The 20,326-nt window shown below is 34.7% G+C and overlaps 1 protein-coding gene and 1 long non-coding RNA gene across 3 annotated transcripts; one reads left to right on the top strand and one right to left on the bottom strand.

The window, feature by feature from the left end:
• The first annotated feature begins 11,837 nt into the window (after window positions 1–11,837).
• Window positions 11,838–14,784, top strand: LOC139844436 (uncharacterized). Of its 2 annotated transcripts, none has more exons than XR_011757955.1 (3): window positions 11,838–11,945; window positions 13,771–13,995; window positions 14,084–14,784. It is a non-coding gene; the product is annotated as an uncharacterized lncRNA (long non-coding RNA). The 2 variants fall into 2 exon arrangements; XR_011757956.1 differs by lacking the exon at window positions 11,838–11,945 and adding an exon at window positions 11,978–12,070.
• Window positions 14,785–15,298: 514 nt separating this feature from the next.
• LOC139843295 (putative calcium-transporting ATPase 13, plasma membrane-type) lies at window positions 15,299–18,469 on the bottom strand. Its single transcript, XM_071833365.1, has one exon. It carries the CDS (start codon window positions 18,467–18,469, stop codon window positions 15,413–15,415), a length of 3,057 nt encoding a protein of 1,018 aa, XP_071689466.1. The 3' UTR covers window positions 15,299–15,412.
• Window positions 18,470–20,326: the final 1,857 nt, after the last annotated feature.

Below are 20,326 nucleotides of genomic sequence, written 5' to 3'. Positions count from 1 at the left end.
ACGAAATAAATAAAACCCCATCGTATATGTATTGGTCGAGATTAATCTTGACCCATGGTACCGGTGTTGTCAAATGACGTGTTGCGTACATAAAGTACCGGTGTTGTCAAATGACGTGTTGCGTACAAACATGGGATCTTATGATTAATCTTCTCGTATTGTTTACGGGTGATCCTGAACCATATAAAATTGAATTATAAGTACATATATATAAAATATCATGTTATCTTAGAAATATGTGATTTATATCATTTTTTTCCAATTGATCCCGTAGTTGAAATGATCTAGGATAACCAATTTTGTTTCGGTCATAGTTTCTTCGTTACAAGTCCGTTTTCGTTGATTCAACTTGCCATCTCCTTGGATCGAGTCCCTCTTTAAGACTATGAACTGTAAATACCTTAGTTTGTATTCAAAATCACACGGCATAGGTCAAACTTTAGTGAAACTTATGAAGTTAATCATTTTCGTTACAACAAAATCATTTAATGACCATTTTTCTAAAAATACTTATACTTTGAAAAACCAAGTTTTACCTTGTTAAATTAGCATATACATAAGTTATATTACAGGTCTTGAAGTATTTTAAAAGTTAAGTTAGAAGGATCTATTTAGTTTGCAAACAAGTTTGAAAACATTCAAACTATGTTCTTGTTGTTAAACTTTTGTACCACAAAATAAGATAGCTATATATATATGAATCGAATAAGGTTATGAACATATATTCTACCTCAAGTTCCTTGGATGAAGTTGCTGTAAAAGAGAAGTAAGAAGCTAGAATCAAAAGGGTGATAGAAGTGGATGAAAGATTGGAAGTAAGTTGGTGTTCTTGGAGGGTTTTCTTGAAGTGTTTTTGTATGGTTTTCTTATGGTGTTTTAGTATGGTTTTTGAAGCTAGATCTTTATGGAATTTTGCTGGGTTGTTATGGAGTTTAGAGAGTAAGAAAGAGTGTGTGTTTTAGCTAGGAAATTGAAGTAGTAAATGAAGCAAAATGATCATGTATATATACACCATAAAAACGTGAATGATGATGATGATGGACAAGTTCACATGTTGTATTTTTGTGTAATAATTCATGCATGCATCCAAAATCCAATTACCTTGCTCTAAGGGCAGTAACAAGGGTGGGTTAGGTGGTGATTTGATGTGTATTTACTATTAGTAAATACGTATAGAAGCTTGGTATGATACGAGTACAAATACTCTAGGTATACGTATAGAAATTTTGTGAAAAATGGAATGAGGATTCAAATATAGCTATCTTTTGTGAATACACTTATATGATTTTATGTATTTAAGTTCTTAAAAGTGATTAAATACATTACTTATACGATATATGTATAAACATTATAAGTCTTAAGTATTTATGTCAAATAACGTTACGTATAGTTATCGTTTTGAAAACTTAAGTTAGTAGTTTCAAAATACACATATAACTTGTTGTTATTAATACAAAATGAGATATTAAAACATTTATTAATCATGTTAAATATGTATATATACATTTATATACACAAACGTATAATTATCATATATTGTATAGTTCGTGATATCATCGGTCAAACTAGACGGTCAAACGTTGTGTAAAACTCTTTTCGGAAATATAAATCTCGACAATTTGGATTGCTTATCATGTTGGCAAGGTTTAATTTATGTAAATATTAATCTTATAAGTATAGAATGATCGAAAAAATGCGGGTCGTTACATTACCTCCCCGTTAAATAAATTTCGTCCCGAAATTTTAAAATTGTACCTATTTTGCGTCATCAAGAAACAAGTGTGGATACTTTTGCTTCATCTGATCCTCTCGTTCCCAAGTAAACTCGGGACCTCTTCTAGCATTCCAACGAACCTTAACAATCGGTATATTGCTCTGTTTGAGCTGTTTAACTTCACGGTCCATGATTTCGATTGGTTCTTCGACGAATTGTAGTTTCTCGTCGACATGGATTTCTTCAAGAGGAATGGTAAGGTCTTCCTTTGCAAGACACTTCTTAAGGTTTGAGACGTGAAAGGTATTATGTACTCCGGCGAGTTGTTGCGGTAACTCGAGTCGATAAGCTACCGGTCCAATGCGTTCGATAATCTTGAACGGACCTACATATCTTGGGTTCAATTTACCCCTTTTGCCGAAACGTATCACACCTTTCCAAGGTGACACCTTTAGCATAACCATGTCCCCGACCTGAAACTCTAATGGTTTCCTTCGAACATCGGCGTAGCTCTTTTGGCGACTACGGGCTGTTTTCAATCTCTCCTTGATTTGCACTATCTTCTCGGTCGTTTCGTGTATGATCTCGGGACCAGTTAAATGTCGATCTCCTACTTCATTCCAACAGATAGGAGATCTACACTTCCTTCCGTACAATGCTTCGAATGGCGCAGCTCCAATGCTCGCATGATAACTATTATTATACGAGAATTCTGCTAACGGTAGATATTTATCCCATCCGTTTCCAAAATCGATCACACATGCCCTGAGCATGTCTTCGAGAGTCTGAATCGTTCTTTCACTCTGTCCATCGGTTTGTGGATGATATGCGGTACTCATATCCAACCGAGTTCCTAGTGCCTCCTGTAGTGATTGCCAAAATTTTGAAGTAAATCTACTATCACGATCGGATATAATGGAAATAGGTATTCCATGCCTTGAAACTATTTCCTTTATATATAATCGTAATAATTTCTCCATTCTATCTGTTTCCTTTATAGGCAAGAAATGTGCAGATTTGGTAAGACGATCAACAATTACCCAAATGGTGTCGTATCCCCAGGCAGTCTTTGGTAACTTCGTGATGAAATCCATGGTAATACCGTCCCATTTCCATTCTGGAATTTCTGGTTGTTGAAGTAACCCTGACGGCTTCTGGTGTTCTGCTTTGACTTTGGAACAAGTTAAACATTCCCCAACATATGTTGCAACGTCTGTCTTCAAATTAGGCCACCAATAATGCGTCTTAAGATCTTGGTACATCTTTCCAACTCCAGGATGTATTGAATATCTTGTCTTATGTGCCTCGTTCAATTTCAACTTCCTTAATCCACCCAACTTCGGTACCCAAATACGATTTGCAAAATATCGAATTCCATCTTCCCGCATAACGAGTTGCTTCGCATACTTCTTCATTATTTCATTTCCTATATTTTCTTTAGTAAGTGCTTCTCGTTGAACTTCTTTGATTTGTGAGTTGAGATTCATGCGAATTTTTATGTTCATCGCTCGTACTCGAATTGGTTCTCGTTCCTTTCTGCTTAATGCGTCAGCCACCACATTCGCTTTCCCGGGATGATAACGAATTTCACAATCATAGTCGTTTATTAACTCGACCCACCTACGTTGCCTCATGTTCAATTGTTTCTGATCAAAAATATGTTGAAGGCTTTTATGATCAGTAAACACAGTGAATTTAACCCCATACAAGCAGTGTCTCCACATCTTCAATGCAAACACGACTGCTCCCAATTCTAGATCATGCGTCGTATAATTTCGCTCGTGAATCTTCAATTGTCGGGATGCGAATGCAATAACTTTCTTCCGTTGCATAAGAACACAACCAAAACCTTGTCGCGAAGCGTCACAATATATTTCAAAATCATCGTTCCCTTCTGGTAACGATAAAATAGGCGCCGTAGTTAACTTCTTCTTCAGTAATTGAAATGCGTTCTCCTGCTCCGAGGTCCATTCGTATTTCTTCCCTTTTTGTGTTAATGCTGTCAACGGCTTAGCTATTCGGGAAAAATCTTGAATAAACCTTCTATAATAACCGGCTAAACCCAAAAATTGGCGTATCTGCGTTGGTGTCTTAGGAGTCTCCCATTTTTCAATAGCTTCAGTTTTTGCTGGATCAACCTGAATTCCTTCGCTATTAACAACGTGACCAAGAAATTGCACTTCTTTCAACCAGAAAGCACACTTAGAAAATTTAGCATAAAGTTGTTCTTTTCTCAACAACTCCAGTATCAACCTTAAATGCTCTTCATGCTCTTGCGCACTCTTGGAATAGATAAGAATATCATCAATGAAAACGATAACAAACTTATCTAAATACGGACTACAAACTCGATTCATGAGGTCCATGAATACAGCTGGCGCATTTGTCAACCCAAACGGCATGACCAAAAATTCGTAATGACCATAACGTGTCCGAAAAGCAGTTTTCGGAATGTCCTCTTCTTTGACGCGTAGTTGATGATAGCCCGATCTTAAGTCGATTTTTGAATAAACACATGATCCTTGCAATTGATCAAATAAGTCATCAATTCTCGGTAGTGGATACCGATTCTTGATAGTTAACTTATTTAATTCACGATAGTCTATACACATCCTAAAAGATCCATCTTTCTTCTTAACAAACAAAATTGGAGCTCCCCACGGTGAAGTACTCGGTCGTATGAATCCACGGTCCAATAATTCTTTTAACTGACTTTGAAGTTCTTTTAATTCGGACGGTGCAAGTCTATATGGCGCACGAGCCACTGGTGCAGCTCCTGGTACTAAATCTATTTGAAATTCTACCGATCTAAATGGAGGTAATCCCGGCAATTCTTCCGGAAAAACTTCAGGAAAATCTCTTGCCACAGGCACGTCGTTGATGCATTTTTCTTTCTTTTCGACTTTATTAACATGTGCTAAAATAGCGTAACATCCCTTTTCTAAACACTTCTTGGCTTTCAAACAGCTAATGAGTTTTAGCTTTGACTTACCCTTCTCTCCATAAATCATCACCGGTATTTTGTCCTTACCAGGAATACGAATTGCCTTCTTGGCACAAACAACTTCCGCTCCTATTTTGGACATCCAGTCCATGCCGACTATTACATCAAAACCTCCTAATTCTACGGGTATTAAGTCGATTTTAAACGTTTCTCCGGCTAGATTTATTTCACAATCACGACAAATTTTATCGGCTTTAATTAGCTTACCATTAGCTAACTCAATCAAGTACTTAGCATCTAGAGGTAATGATGAACAATTCAATTTAGTGTAAAAATTTATACACACGTAACTTCTATCGGCGCCAGTATCAAATAAAATAGATGCTGATAAGTTATTAATGGTAAACGTACCCGTAACAAGTTCCGGGTCTTCTCGTGCCTCTCTAGCATTAATAACAAACGCTCTTCCACGTGCAGGTCCGCCATTCTGATTCGGGCACTGGCTCTTATAATGACCTTGTTTTCCACACCCAAAACAAGTAATGTTAGCCAAAGCAGTTCTATTTGCGTTGGTGGCAGGAGTCTTGTTACCATTTGCATTTGTAACGAGAGCCTTACAATCTTCAGCAAGATGTCCCTGTCTATTGCATTTAGTGCACAACACACTACAGTAACCAAAATGATGTTTGTGACAACGGTTGCATAAAGGACTTTGTCCTTTGTAACCAAAGCCTGAACCGCTACCCGCACCTTTCGTGGTTTCTTGTTTCTTATAAGGTTGTTGTTGGTTACCTCGATCATAACCTCCATTCCACTTTTTCTTGTTCCCCAATACCTTCACCTCAGTATTGAATGCTTTCTTGTCCAAAATGACCTGATCCATTAGCTCGTTTGCCATGGTTATAGCTTCATGAATTGTCTTAGGTTTCGATGCTGTAACGTTTGCCTTGACCTTTTTGGGCAAACCACCTTTGTACATTTCAATCTTCCGTGCTTCGGTTGGAACCAATTCAGGACATAGTAAAACCAATTCCATGAATCGCTGATTGTAGTTGGTGATTTCAGTACCAACCACCTTCAAACTTCGTAACTCATCTTCTAACTTAATAACCTCATTCCTTGGACAATACTCGGTGATTATCATTGCTTTGAATTCTTCCCATGGAGTATCATAAGCTACATCTCCTCCTACCGCCTTCACATAATTCTTCCACCATGTGAGTGCACTATCTTGTAAAGTGCACGATGCAAACTTGGTCATGTCTTTTTCATCACAACCACTGATTTTAAACACCGTCTCCATCTTTTCTATCCATCGGGTTAAACCGATCGGTCCTTCCGTTCCACTGAATGATGAAGGTTTGCAAGCTTGAAACGTCTTGTAGGAGCATCCTACACGAGGATTTGGATTAACTGCAGTAGCTCTTGCAGCTTCGACCCATAGCATTCTATCGTTGACTCGCTGGTTGATGAAGTTCTCGACTTCTTGTTCCGTCATTCGGTTCAATCGCGCCATTTCCTAATGAAAGAAAATAATTATTCACATGGATTATTATAGATGTAGTGTGTATTTATAGTACATTTATAGCTTGTTAATAATATGAACCAGGTATTATTATAAAAGCCTTTTCTTCTTATTAGCGTTTTATAATTATATCTTGGGTAGTACCTACCCGTTAATGTTCATACTTAATAGCTTAGTACAGAATCAATTACTACAATCTAAATAATACTTAACCATGGAAAATTATTGCATTTCATACTTCGCTATTTTACATATGCTTACATCAAACTTTAAACAAACCACACTAATAATATTATACAAAACATTATGTGATTCCATGGTTTAATACGGTAGCGCATCATTTGGTCTATTTCCCAAAACATTTATGTCCAGGGAATCCCCCAACACGAATCCTAGCTGTCTCCCTACGTTTTGGCTGAGGTGCCGAAGAACTAGATGCGGGGATAGCACTAATAGGAATAGCGGGGATAGGGGTGGTAGTGTTGAGTGGAATTGGTGCCACATCATTCTCATTAAACTCGGGATTTGGATTTTCTAATTCATTAGCCTTTCGTTTCTTTCCTAGTTCGAACTCGTCTTTTGTAATTTCCTGTATTTCTTCCTCGGGTTCACTTTCCTCCTCGGGTTCACTTTCCTCCTCGGGTTCACTTTCCTCCTCGGGTTCACTTTCCGATATTTCTATAGTTGGTTCATCCGGAAATTGTGAGTCTTCCCCAAAAATACCACTTTCGTCATCGGATATGTTAATGACTGAAACACAATCTGAAGGTTCTGATTCAGAGTCGCTGAATGTGATAATAAGTTTCGAGCCCGACATCTATCACACAACAACTAACCCATTAGTACTTACATAATATTTACACATAAATTTTAACCAACAGTGATAAGCAATGGTTTTTTTTTTTTTTAAATCAGACCCGGTCAAAGTCCAGACTTTACTAATGTATCCTAACGACTTCTCGGTTAGACACACTAATGCAAACCTGGTTCGTTAAGACCAACGCTCTGATACCACATGTCATAACCCGTCCTTAACCATAAGAACGCGTTAGATAACGTATGATTTCATTGCGAGGTATTGACCTCTATATGAGACATTTTTGAAAGAAAACTGCATATATTATACATTACAAACCATAACCATTATTTTTGTTACAAACTTAAGACAATAAAAAGAAGATTAACGTTTAGCGATAATCTTCGACTTACAAACTTTACAAATGATGACAACAACACGGTTTCTAGCATATTTTACAGTACAACATCTCGGATATGCAGTTTTATTTTTGACACAAACATGCGTACGCAAGATCCTGGTTAGATCCAACATGATGCAGCGGAAGCTTTAGAAATCACCTGAGAATAGACATGTTTTTAAAAGGTCAACATAAAGTTGGTGAGATATAGGTTTAATGCCGGCAGCAACATATATATAGACCACAAGATTTCGTATATAAACAGTTTAATAAAAGTATTCTAAGTGGTTGAGCACTTGGTAACCATACTTAACATTTTCACGTCGCATATTCCCTTTAATATGAAATCTTACTACACCGTACCAAGTGTAGTCACAAAACGAAGTACTGTGCAACCGTTGAATACTGGTCGTCCAGTCCGGTTGGGGTTGTCAGGCCCGATAGATCTATCAACAGGATTCGCGTTTACAATACCGCTGTAAATATTAGTTACCAAGCTACAGGGAAGTATGCCAGTGGTACAACTCAACGTAGAACATATTTTTCAGTTACTTGTGTCCATATCGTAAAACATAAAATACATGTATTCTCAACCCGAAATATTTAGAGTTTAAAAGTGGGACTATATACTCACTTTCGTCTTGAAGATATATATATAATTTGACTTGGTCTCCGGTTGATATCACGAACCTATCCATATATAATATATCAATACCTTTTCTTTTTAAACAAACGTCACATATATATACTTGTTATACTTTCAATACTTTGAATAATTCCTTAGTCCGTAGTTAGCAGTTCGTTGTTAGTAATTCAATTTTAATGGTTCATTTTTAGATGTTTAATATACCCGCAATGAAATAAATAAAACCCCCAACGAAATAAATAAAACCCCATCGTATATGTATTGGTCGAGATTAATCTTGACCCATGGTACCGGTGTTGTCAAATGACGTGTTGCGTACATAAAGTACCGGTGTTGTCAAATGACGTGTTGCGTACAAACATGGGATCTTATGATTAATCTTCTCGTATTGTTTACGGGTGATCCTGAACCATATAAAATTGAATTATAAGTACATATATATAAAATATCATGTTATCTTAGAAATATGTGATTTATATCATTTTTTTCCAATTGATCCCGTAGTTGAAATGATCTAGGATAACCAATTTTGTTTCGGTCATAGTTTCTTCGTTACAAGTCCGTTTTCGTTGATTCAACTTGCCATCTCCTTGGATCGAGTCCCTCTTTAAGACTATGAACTGTAAATACCTTAGTTTGTATTCAAAATCACACGGCATAGGTCAAACTTTAGTGAAACTTATGAAGTTAATCATTTTCGTTACAACAAAATCATTTAATGACCATTTTTCTAAAAATACTTATACTTTGAAAAACCAAGTTTTACCTTGTTAAATTAGCATATACATAAGTTATATTACAGGTCTTGAAGTATTTTAAAAGTTAAGTTAGAAGGATCTATTTAGTTTGCAAACAAGTTTGAAAACATTCAAACTATGTTCTTGTTGTTAAACTTTTGTACCACAAAATAAGATAGCTATATATATATGAATCGAATAAGGTTATGAACATATATTCTACCTCAAGTTCCTTGGATGAAGTTGCTGTAAAAGAGAAGTAAGAAGCTAGAATCAAAAGGGTGATAGAAGTGGATGAAAGATTGGAAGTAAGTTGGTGTTCTTGGAGGGTTTTCTTGAAGTGTTTTTGTATGGTTTTCTTATGGTGTTTTAGTATGGTTTTTGAAGCTAGATCTTTATGGAATTTTGCTGGGTTGTTATGGAGTTTAGAGAGTAAGAAAGAGTGTGTGTTTTAGCTAGGAAATTGAAGTAGTAAATGAAGCAAAATGATCATGTATATATACACCATAAAAACGTGAATGATGATGATGATGGACAAGTTCACATGTTGTATTTTTGTGTAATAATTCATGCATGCATCCAAAATCCAATTACCTTGCTCTAAGGGCAGTAACAAGGGTGGGTTAGGTGGTGATTTGATGTGTATTTACTATTAGTAAATACGTATAGAAGCTTGGTATGATACGAGTACAAATACTCTAGGTATACGTATAGAAATTTTGTGAAAAATGGAATGAGGATTCAAATATAGCTATCTTTTGTGAATACACTTATATGATTTTATGTATTTAAGTTCTTAAAAGTGATTAAATACATTACTTATACGATATATGTATAAACATTATAAGTCTTAAGTATTTATGTCAAATAACGTTACGTATAGTTATCGTTTTGAAAACTTAAGTTAGTAGTTTCAAAATACACATATAACTTGTTGTTATTAATACAAAATGAGATATTAAAACATTTATTAATCATGTTAAATATGTATATATACATTTATATACACAAACGTATAATTATCATATATTGTATAGTTCGTGATATCATCGGTCAAACTAGACGGTCAAACGTTGTGTAAAACTCTTTTCGGAAATATAAATCTCGACAATTTGGATTGCTTATCATGTTGGCAAGGTTTAATTTATGTAAATATTAATCTTATAAGTATAGAATGATCGAAAAAATGCGGGTCGTTACACATATGCCTAATGGTTTACTTGTACATCAAACAACTTATACAGAAAAGATTTTAAAACGTTTCAATATGGACAAGGCAAAACCATTAAGTACTTCTATGGTTGTTAGATCACCTAATGTTGACACTGATCCATTTCGTTCCTGTGAAGATCATGAAGATATCCTAGGACCAGAAGTACCATATCTTAGTGCAATTGGAGCTCTTATGTATCTTACAAATTGTACAAGACCTAACATTTCTTTTTTAGTTAATTTGTTGGCAAGGTTCAACTCAGCTCCTACCAAAAGACACTTGAATGGGATCAAACACATATTTCGATACCTTCGAGGAACTACTGATTTAGGATTATTTTATTCTAACGAATCAAAACAAGATTTAGTTGGTTATGCAGATGCAGGTTATTTATCCGATCCACATAAAGCTAAATCTCAAACTGGATATGTATTCTTAAATGGAGGTACCACAATTTCATGGCGTTCTAAAAAACAAACACTTGTTGCAACATCATCAAATCATGCTGAAGTGATTGCATTACATGAATCTACTCGGGAATGTTTTTGATTGAGATCAATGACACAACTCATTACTGATTCTTGTGGACTAGAACGCGGTAAAAGTTCAACAACTATCTATGAAGATAATGCAGCTTGCATAGCACAAATGAAAGAAAGGTATATCAGAAGTGACCGAACAAAACACATACCTCCTAGACTCTTCTCATACACTCAAGATCTCATTAAGAACAACCAGATTGAAATGAGATATGTTCAATCCAGCAAAAACTCTACTGATCTTTTCACCAAAGCACTTCCAACTGCTATTTTCAAAACGCATGTTCACAATATTGGCATGAGGCATGTTAAAAGGGTGTAACAGCTCAGTGATGTCTACTTGAGGGGGAGTTAACTCATGCTGCACTCTTTTTCCCTTAGCTAAAGTTTTTTCCCACTGAATTTTCTTTAGCAAGGTTTTTAACGAGGCAGTACTAGTTGATCTCTAATGAAACAAAAATTGTCATCCAAGGGGGAGTGTTATAATACAAGCCACAAAGTCATGGATGATCAATTTAACCTTACTTATTACCCATGCTTGTCGTTGAAATCATGGATGATGTATTTAAATAATGAAAGGCTATATGTGTTATTGTAGGTATACTATTTCCTCAAAGACTTTGGTGAATCTGCCAAACAAATTGTCTACTAAATATTATAATTTAGTCATCATATAATATTATAAAAAGACCATCATGTTTGCTCATTGAATGATCGAAGTAGCACAATTTCTTCAAACTATACTTCTTATAGTATACTTTATCTTTATCTTTTTTTATAAAAATATAATTACAAGTCTACAACTATAGATTAGGCCATTAAGGGTAGTTACTAGAACTATAACAATAATGTAATTTTTTATGTTTGTATGTTTTGGTTAGATGGGGATTTTGTGTTGAGTAGTTTTTTTGAGCGGTTTTGGTTCGTTTTTATGTTTGTATGTTTTGGTTAGATGGGGATTTTGTATTGATTCTTCTTTTATTGATTGTGATCCGTGTTATTGTTAGTGGTATGGCTGCTCAAGGCTCCGGTTTAGTTAGCTTATGCTCTTTAGTTAGTTTTAGAGTTCGTTCACTGTTTCTGAGCCTTAGTTTGCATCTGGTTTCGATTGTATTGTTGTTTGTCTTTCTCAATTGATGAAAAGAGTTAGTTATATGTTATGGTTATTTTTGCCAAAAAAAAAAAAAAAATTGTTTGTCTTTCTCAATTGATGAAAAGAGTTAGTTATATGTTATGGTTATTTTTGCCAAAAAAAAAAAAAAATAAAAAATAAAAAATAATGTAATTTTTTTAATTTCTTTTTTTTTTATTCCATTCCATGTAGTTTGTCAGTCTCATCTTCGTTAGATCTCGATGATTCGATCCTCAATTTCACAATTCTTCAAAAGGAACTGTACTCTGATAAGTCTCTGATCAATCATTCGCGTTAAGGTTTCGTTAGCATTTTTATAAACGAATCTTACTTTTTTTTTTTTTTTTTCATTTGATCCTCAGAGTTTAAGAAACCTATGTTTGTTCATCTTCCTTCAACCTTCCACATATCAATTTTTGTACAGGTAACCTACTTATTTCATTGCACATCAGTTTTTCGTAGATCCGTGTCTGTTTTGGGTATTCATCTTTTTTGTTCCTGTCTATAAATTATTTAAGTAAGCTAATATTTGATGTATTTTGCCGTAGTTTGGATCTAAATTCCCTCATATCCAATTTCATCTCATAATTTGTGCATCTTTATTATAAGTTGCTGTCAGCTGTTCGTTGGGATAATAGTTTTGTTTATTAATATTTTCTTATATTTTGTAAATTTGTAAATTGATTATAAAGTGATTTAAGATAAATCCAACTGAATATTGAATATGAAGTTAGTATTAGATAGAAGTTACAAAATAGAACTGTCAACAAAGTGCGTCGTCAACTTTCTTTTCTCCTGCTAATTCTGATATTGCTAAGTAATGCAATTTAAATGGTGTGATATGAACATTTTTATTGCTTTTTATAGTTTCTATGTGAGTTTAATTATTAATGAAACACGAGTGGGATCGTATGTTATGCAGGTTTTGAAACTAAATGTGTATGCATGTTTATGTTTTTTGTAACGATTTGGGGGATGTATGAATAAGCATGTGTGCGTATCGTTTGTTGATTTAGTCCATGATCAAAGACATGTACAAGTTTGTATAGTTGTTTTTGAGAACCCAGCTATAGGTTGAATTTGAATCACCTATGCATTAAACAACCAAGTCTGACTTAAGTTACAATGGAATTTTTGAATTGTGTTTGATTGTCAGTTTTATATGTGTTGTATGTTTTTTTTTTTTTTTTTTTTTTACCGTTTCATATGTGCATTGTGGTTTTTTCTCTATGTGATTTTTTATTATTCGATCAGTATGTATTGGTTGGTGCTTAAGATATTATATGTGGTTCAGTTGTCATATTTAGTTTGAAAATCACTTGCAATTCTTGGCATTATGTTACTAATTATGGGATCTTTAAGCAACCAATAACTAGTGAATACTGAATAGTCCATGTTCTATGATGAGTCATAGCAATTAACTGAACACCAATGTCTATGATGTTTAAGCAACCAAATTTTTTTCTATGATTGATGACTGGATTCAAGATTAATTAATTTTGCCTAAACGTTGAAGCATATATCAAACATCTTGTATTTTCAAGAGAGACTTCGAGTGACTGCAAGTGTGAAAAGAGTTTCTTGTTAAGCTTAAGAACAATTATGAAACTTTGAGGCATGTTGAAGCAGTTTTTAATGTTTCATTTCGAATTTTACAAGAAGCAAATGAAAATAGTGCTTTCACGTATACAAGTTTAAGGTATTTTGATACTTTTTTGTTCTCATAACGTAATTATGTTTGGTCAAGCTAAGGATACATGACCATTGCATGATAATCTTTCTAATGTAATCCCACTGATCATTAAAAACTTAGTGTTAATATGTATATACTCATTTAGATACATACTAGTGAGTGTTACAAGTGAATATTCTAACTTTTAAATGAGTGGCATACATGAAAGTTGTTTTGGTTTTTACCAGCTGTTATGAGTTGCTTATCAGTTGCGAGGAGCTTTTATAAGTTGCGATGAGCTTTTATGGGTTGTGGCGAATTTTAAGATATGTGATGATAACTTAGTTTTTCATATTTTATTCTTTGGTTTCATATTAAAGGTGTGAACTTGTTTTAGTTTTTGATTGTTGATGATAACCAAATGTTAGGATCAAAAGGTGTATGTTTGGCAGGTACACCCGACCTTGTGTTTCCTTTGGAAACCGACCATACCCACCCCGAAAGAGTTGGATGCTGGATGATTACATCTACCGGGTCTCCACACATGTGACAGGAGCAATAATCATCCCCTGCCACTGCCACAAGAGTTGTAAATTCATGCCACGAATGGGGATCGAACCTGTGCCATTTTTAGGATCAAGCTTGTACATGGCGGGTCCCAGCTTCTAAGATACCAGGTACCACTGAGTTGTTGCTACATTTGAATAATAATAACCAAATGTTCAAATGTTACTCACTAAGCTTTGTGTTATTGTATCTTTCAAGGTAGTATTGGTCAAGGTTCACGTGGTTAAGGGCTTAAGGCAGGGCTATAAAAGGTTTAGATGTGGATAAAAGTGTTTGCTTGAAGGTTGACTAGACCAAACTATATTTAGGATTGCTTATCTATGACTATTGCCTTTTAAAAAAAAAAAAAAAAAAAAACATTATGTAGCTAGTTTAAAATTTTAAATAAATTTCATAAATCATCATCTACCTTGGGGATGAATTCATACTCAAAGTCAGGCTATGTGGGTGGTTATTCAGCAGTTGTAAAATTTGACCTGTGGGATTGGTTTTACCTTCTCCTTCAACCTAAATGTTGACGAAGTTTAACTAAATGACTAAAATAATGAAATGTTTATTTTGCGAAATTTATTATTTGAGTGTTTGAAAATATGGACGTTACATAATCTCATCTGAACTTAAATAGATTTGAAAGTTAAAAATTAGTACGAGATAATCGTGATTATTTCTACACTAATAAGTGGATGTATGAGACATTACCATGTTAATTTTATATAAATTCTTTTCCTTATTCTGCTCATATAATGCATAATTAAATCAATTAGTAGCTTAATATACAAACTATTCTGAGATTGTGATGATAACTGGTGCATTATAGGCAGCCTCCTGCTGCTGCAGATCAAATATCAACTTTTTTCTTTCAGGTATAAACAAATCAATTTGTCGCAAGCAGTTTATCTTTTGGCCTTAGTTGTAGCTTAGGTGCTTAGCAACAGTTAATATATTGTTTACATGATTATTATCAACACTTTGAACTTTCAACACTTTGCGAACTAGATTGAATGGAATAAGAACCCGAATAATATTTTTGTTTATACTTTATACTACTTACCCTCTGGCACACTGACCATTTTCACCTCCTTTTTTTTGTTGTTGTCGTCGTTGTCGTTGTCGTCGTCGCATCTGCCTTCTGAAACTGGGCTTGTGTATGAAAAGGTTCAGACAGACAAATGCCTTACATGTCAGGTTAATTACTCTTAACATCCCTCACTGAAAGTAGCATTTTTTTAGAACACTAGTTAATGTATCATTAAGATTTAGGCCAAGACCATATTTTTGTGATATATAATACATATATTAAAATTAATATATTTAATTAAATTAAATATTAAATCTAATCCAGTAAACAGTAGATAATAATAGTTATAAATCAACCTTAACTAAAATATAGTATAATATAATCATGGTAATTACAAAACGATTATCTACCTACTACATACATAGGATGGGAACATTTTTACAAAATAAATAACAACATATACTTTAAATTTATATTTATATTACAGTAACACCCCTCGGAGGAGGGAACTAGTGAAACCTTGTATATACCCCTCTAATATAGCTAAAAAATGGTCTATCTGGTACTGGTATCAACTTCACAACCCAACCAATTGGCCAAGACAAGGCTGCAATCGCTATACAAATTCCCCACTGCGTTCCATTCAACTTCTCCGTATCCGCAAAGTTCTTAAGCAACTCCACCATCACAATTTGAAGAACGATAGTCACCCCAATAATTCCTATAAACAGCCGGTTCTTGTGAAGTCCTTCAAATACATTCCTTTTCTCCAGCTTTCTTGAGTTAAATTCGTTAAATACTTGGCAAAAAACAAACGTATTAAAGATAATCGTATTCTTCACTCTTTCGTCTACGTTAAAAATCGATTTACCTTTAAACTGAAAAGTAAGCAGAACCGTTATCTGATACAACGCTTGTGCTAATAAGTTTCTCCACATGACGTTTGTTATAAGCGGCGCAACTCGCCCGATCGGTGGTTTATGCATGAGTTCCTTCGTGGGCCGCTCTGTAGCAAGCGCGAGAGCACCTAAAGTATCCATAATTAGGTTGACCCACAAAAGTTGAACCGCGGTTAACGGAACATCACCGGCAGAAACGGCGGCTACGAAATTTATGACGAGAGCCGCAACGTTCACCGTAAGTTGAAATTGGATGAACTTTTGGATGTTGTTATACACACACCGACCCCACCTTAACACAACTGCCACCGAAGCGAAATCGTCATCTAATATAACAATATCCGAGCTTTCCTTTGCGACTTCGGTCCCTTGAATCCCCATCGAAAGTCCAATATCCGCTTCTTTTAACGCCGGTGCGTCGTTTGTGCCGTCACCTGTGACTGCGACGACATGACCTTTCTTTTTCAAACATTGCACCATTAGAAGCTTATCTAAGGGAGATGATCTCGCCATTACTCGAATATCGTCAACTTTTTCCATCCTTTCGTCTTCCGAGTAGTTACGGAACTCTTCACCTTCTATTACCGCTCCTTTGTTGACTTGTTGACCATGTTTAAGTATACCGCATTCTGTCGCGATTGCTTTTGCTGTGAAAACATTGTCTCCCGTTATCATCTTAATCTCGACCCCGGCAGACCTGCAAGCGTCAATTGCCTCTTTTACCCCCGGTCTGCACGGGTCCTTGATCCCAACAATACCAAGCAACGTCAACCGTTCTTCGGGTAGTGATTTGTAGTCAGTCTTATGTTCCTTATGAGCGAAAGCGATACACCTGAGACTGCTTGCTGCCATTCCTTCGATTATACTCTCAAACTGTTCCCTTTCTTCGATATTTATCGACTCTATATTTCCGTTTTTCTGATAATACTTTGAACACATTGCTAGTACCATCTCCGCTGCACCTTTCCAGTGAACGTGTACGGTGTCGTCTTCATTTTTCTTAATCGAAACACCACTTCGTTTCTTCTCAGAATTAAACGTTTCAACATGAACAACGGTTGAACTTTGCTTCAGTTTCTCCATATCCATGCTTAAATTCGTAACCGCCCACGAAAGTATCGCCTTTTCAGTTGGACTACCGGAATATTCATGAGCCGTTCCTGAACTGTAAATACTGCCAGTGGTATTCAAACCGACCGCTTGATGGTAAAGATCACGAACTTTCGAATTTACTTCGTGAGAAGAATCGTCTTCAATGAGATCAAGTCCAAGCCAGAATTTTGTAACTTTCATTTGATTCATGGTCAAAGTGCCGGTCTTATCGGTGCATATAACAGTGGCCGAACCCATCGTCTCACACGCAGACAACTTCCTAACCATGGCTTGATCAGCCATCATTCGCTTCATAGAATACGCAAGTGTGAGTGTGACAGCTAGCGGTAGGCCTTCGGGGATTGCCACCACAACAATCGTAACAGCAGCTGCGAAAATACGCGTAACGGAATTGAGTATCTCATTCGTAGTCGTGCTTTTCCCGTTATATTCACGGTTTCCGTTATCATCTTTAGTATGTCCCGTGAAGTAACGAATTAACATAACCGCAAGAACAAGAAACGCAACAGCAAGACCTACCTTTCCAATCGATGACGTAAGTTTATTGAGACGAGATTGTAGTGGCGTTTGTTCATTCGAATCGCCTGTTATCGAACTCATCATCTCACCCCAAGCGGTGTTCATCCCAACCGACACCACAAGCATTCTACCGTGCCCGTCGGCCACCTTTGATCCCGAGAACAAAAATGGATTCGTTACATCATCGATTTCTAAGTGATCGCTTTCTCCTGTCATGCTCGACTCGTCAATTAGCAACGAATGGCCATCGATAAATAAACCATCTGCGGGAATTTGATCTCCGATATTTAGAATTATAACGTCACCAACCACCACGTCGAAAATGGATATTTTTTGTCTTCGGCCGTCTCTTATAGCATCTATTTTTATATTATTGCTTATTTTAGACAAACGGTCAAACTGTCGTTCTTGTCTGAAGTTACTAACTGCAGATACGACGATAACCAAAAAGACGGCTAGAAAGATGCTACCACCCTCGTACCACCCTTCTTTAGGTCCATCTTCTTTAATACCGAAGCCTAAAGAAAGACCTGCACACGCTAATAGTATAAGAATGGTTAGGTCTTTAAAAGCTTCGACTACAAAATAAACAAACCCTTTTGGGGGCGGTTTTTTGTATGTATTGGAGCCGAACGCTATGTTCCGGTTTTTGATATCATTGCTCGTTATACCAGTTTCAAGACTGGTTTGAAGAGATTCAGCTAAACCTTTGACACCATTAAATTTATTATTAAGGTTTTTAAAATCTTTGCTTTTGACTAATTTGGTGAGTTCAGCCTGATCAATGTTTGAAAACCGCTCGCTATTAGCTTGTGGGATTATATTAAGTGCAGTATACGAAGGAACTGATACTATTTCAGAAATCGGATAACGACTTAGTTTTTTGGAAATTTTGTTGATGGAGAACATAGTGTTTGAAAAGGAAACAGAAAAGTAGGCGACACGCCATCGTTTTTGAGCTTTTGAAAGTGTTATTGTGCTTATGTTGTACATCATAGCCCCAATGTCACAATGTGAAACGATTTCGCTAATCATTTTTCGGATTTTTTCAGTAGGAACTTTTTTTTTTTTTTAAAATAAGAGGTAAAAGGATGCTCTAGTTTACAATGTAGAGAGTAGGAAAGATTGTCATTCCAACTTTATGAAAACAGCGTCATTTATAGACAGGTTTTAAGCTATCCGATGTTTGGAAATTGCTAGGAACTTATGATGTCTTATTTTATAATTAAATCTTTATATATAGTCAAATATGTTGTAACAATTCCCCGAAACGACAAAGTTTTTTATATCATAATTTAAAGTTACTTGCTAATGGTTTCCGTATGAAAGTTGATATGTTTATATAGGTTAATAAATGTACATATAGTAGGATGTTTCATTTTCCTCGTTTTAAGGTTAACTCGAGTTCAAATTCGATTAGAAGATGTCTTAGCCATGAAGTAAACCATTTACTGTATTACTTGTATTTATTTATTTAGGTAACGTGTCGTCCCTACAAAATGAAATGTAAACGCTTGGCGCCTACTTTTAAAATTGGTGACTTAAGTTTTACACCTACCTATTCTGAAATATAATATAATGAAACTTGTGTAAAATGAAAAGAGAATTGCTAGGAAGTAACTATGGAGTAAATTGTCAAATGACAATGCACTTGTACATATATATATTTAAAGGTGAATAAGATTTATAATAGTGGAATTAAAAAGCTATGTAGATAACAAGTTTCGGGGTCAGCCGCATTTGCGGCGACGGACCTTATTTTTTATATTTAATAAAATGAATTTAAAAATAAAAGAATAGGAGTGAAGTACTTAATTAAAAAAAAATATATTAATGGGTATATTATGACAACTTTAAAAAATTGAAGAGTAGTATGTAAAATAGTAAAAAGGAAAGAAAATATAGAAATGAGAAAATAAAAAATAGTAAAGAGTATATTATGACAATTTCAAAAAATTGGAGATTAGTATTAAAAAGAATAAGAAGAAAAGAAAACATTGAAATAAAAAGTCACCTGCAAATTGAACTCAAGACCTATTGGTTACAAAGACACGCATGTAACCACTTATCCAATCTCGCATATGTTACATGATTACGATGTTTACTGTATAAAGTTTAAATTAATTGATATTTGGGATGTCACTGTAGAGGAATAGTAACTTGAATTTGTGTAATATTATTAATATTAATATTAATGTCAGCAACTATTCAATGATTTAAAATAGTGGAATATAAAAAGCTAAATATATCAATTAAATATATTAATTAAGGATGAATGATAAATAAAGTCCTGAAGCAATGTTTAAGCTTATTTTATTTAAGTTTATAAACCCAATTGAAATATTATTGTAACCAGATTTTAAGAGCCCGTGCTTTTGCACGACAGTTATAAAAAATAGTTTTCGTAACCGTTACTATTTGTACAAAATTGTTTATTGTTGATAGCAGTTTAATGACGAAATACTTTTAGTATGTATTAAAAAGTTTGAAACTAAAGAAATTATAAAAATGCATTTTGATCACGTACAGTACAAAAGTCACTTATCATTTCTATCTTTCCATAAATTTCACGTAAGTAATATATATGTTAGTTTTTTTTTTTTTTTTTTTTTAAACAAAAATAAATTAAATAATATATTTTACCAAATTGTGAAAAAAAAAAAAAAAAAAATACATACGGGAGACCAATAAAGGAGTATATATTTGTAGCAACACTAACTACATATGGGAGACTATTAATAGTAATTTATAAGACAATAGTATATTAAAATATTGAATAAGTCTTGAAAGTTCTAAACATAAGATTTGTGGTACCGACACTCATCTCATAAATGCAGTAACGGATATATATTTGTAGCAAAATGTCAAGATGCCCACGTCATTGTTTACCAT

Source organism: Rutidosis leptorrhynchoides, chromosome 4 (genome assembly GCF_046630445.1).
Source record: "Rutidosis leptorrhynchoides isolate AG116_Rl617_1_P2 chromosome 4, CSIRO_AGI_Rlap_v1, whole genome shotgun sequence".
Classification (NCBI taxonomy): Eukaryota; Viridiplantae; Streptophyta; class Magnoliopsida; order Asterales; family Asteraceae; genus Rutidosis; species Rutidosis leptorrhynchoides.
The sequence above is the reverse complement of the archived record's forward strand: the minus strand, read 5'-3'. Positions and strand labels throughout refer to the sequence as shown.

What these genes read in the sequence shown, in the direction of transcription:
- LOC139843295 (XM_071833365.1), bottom strand. Translation starts at nt 18,469, where the DNA reads ATGATTAGCGAAATCGTTTCACATTGTGACATTGGGGCTATGATGTAC.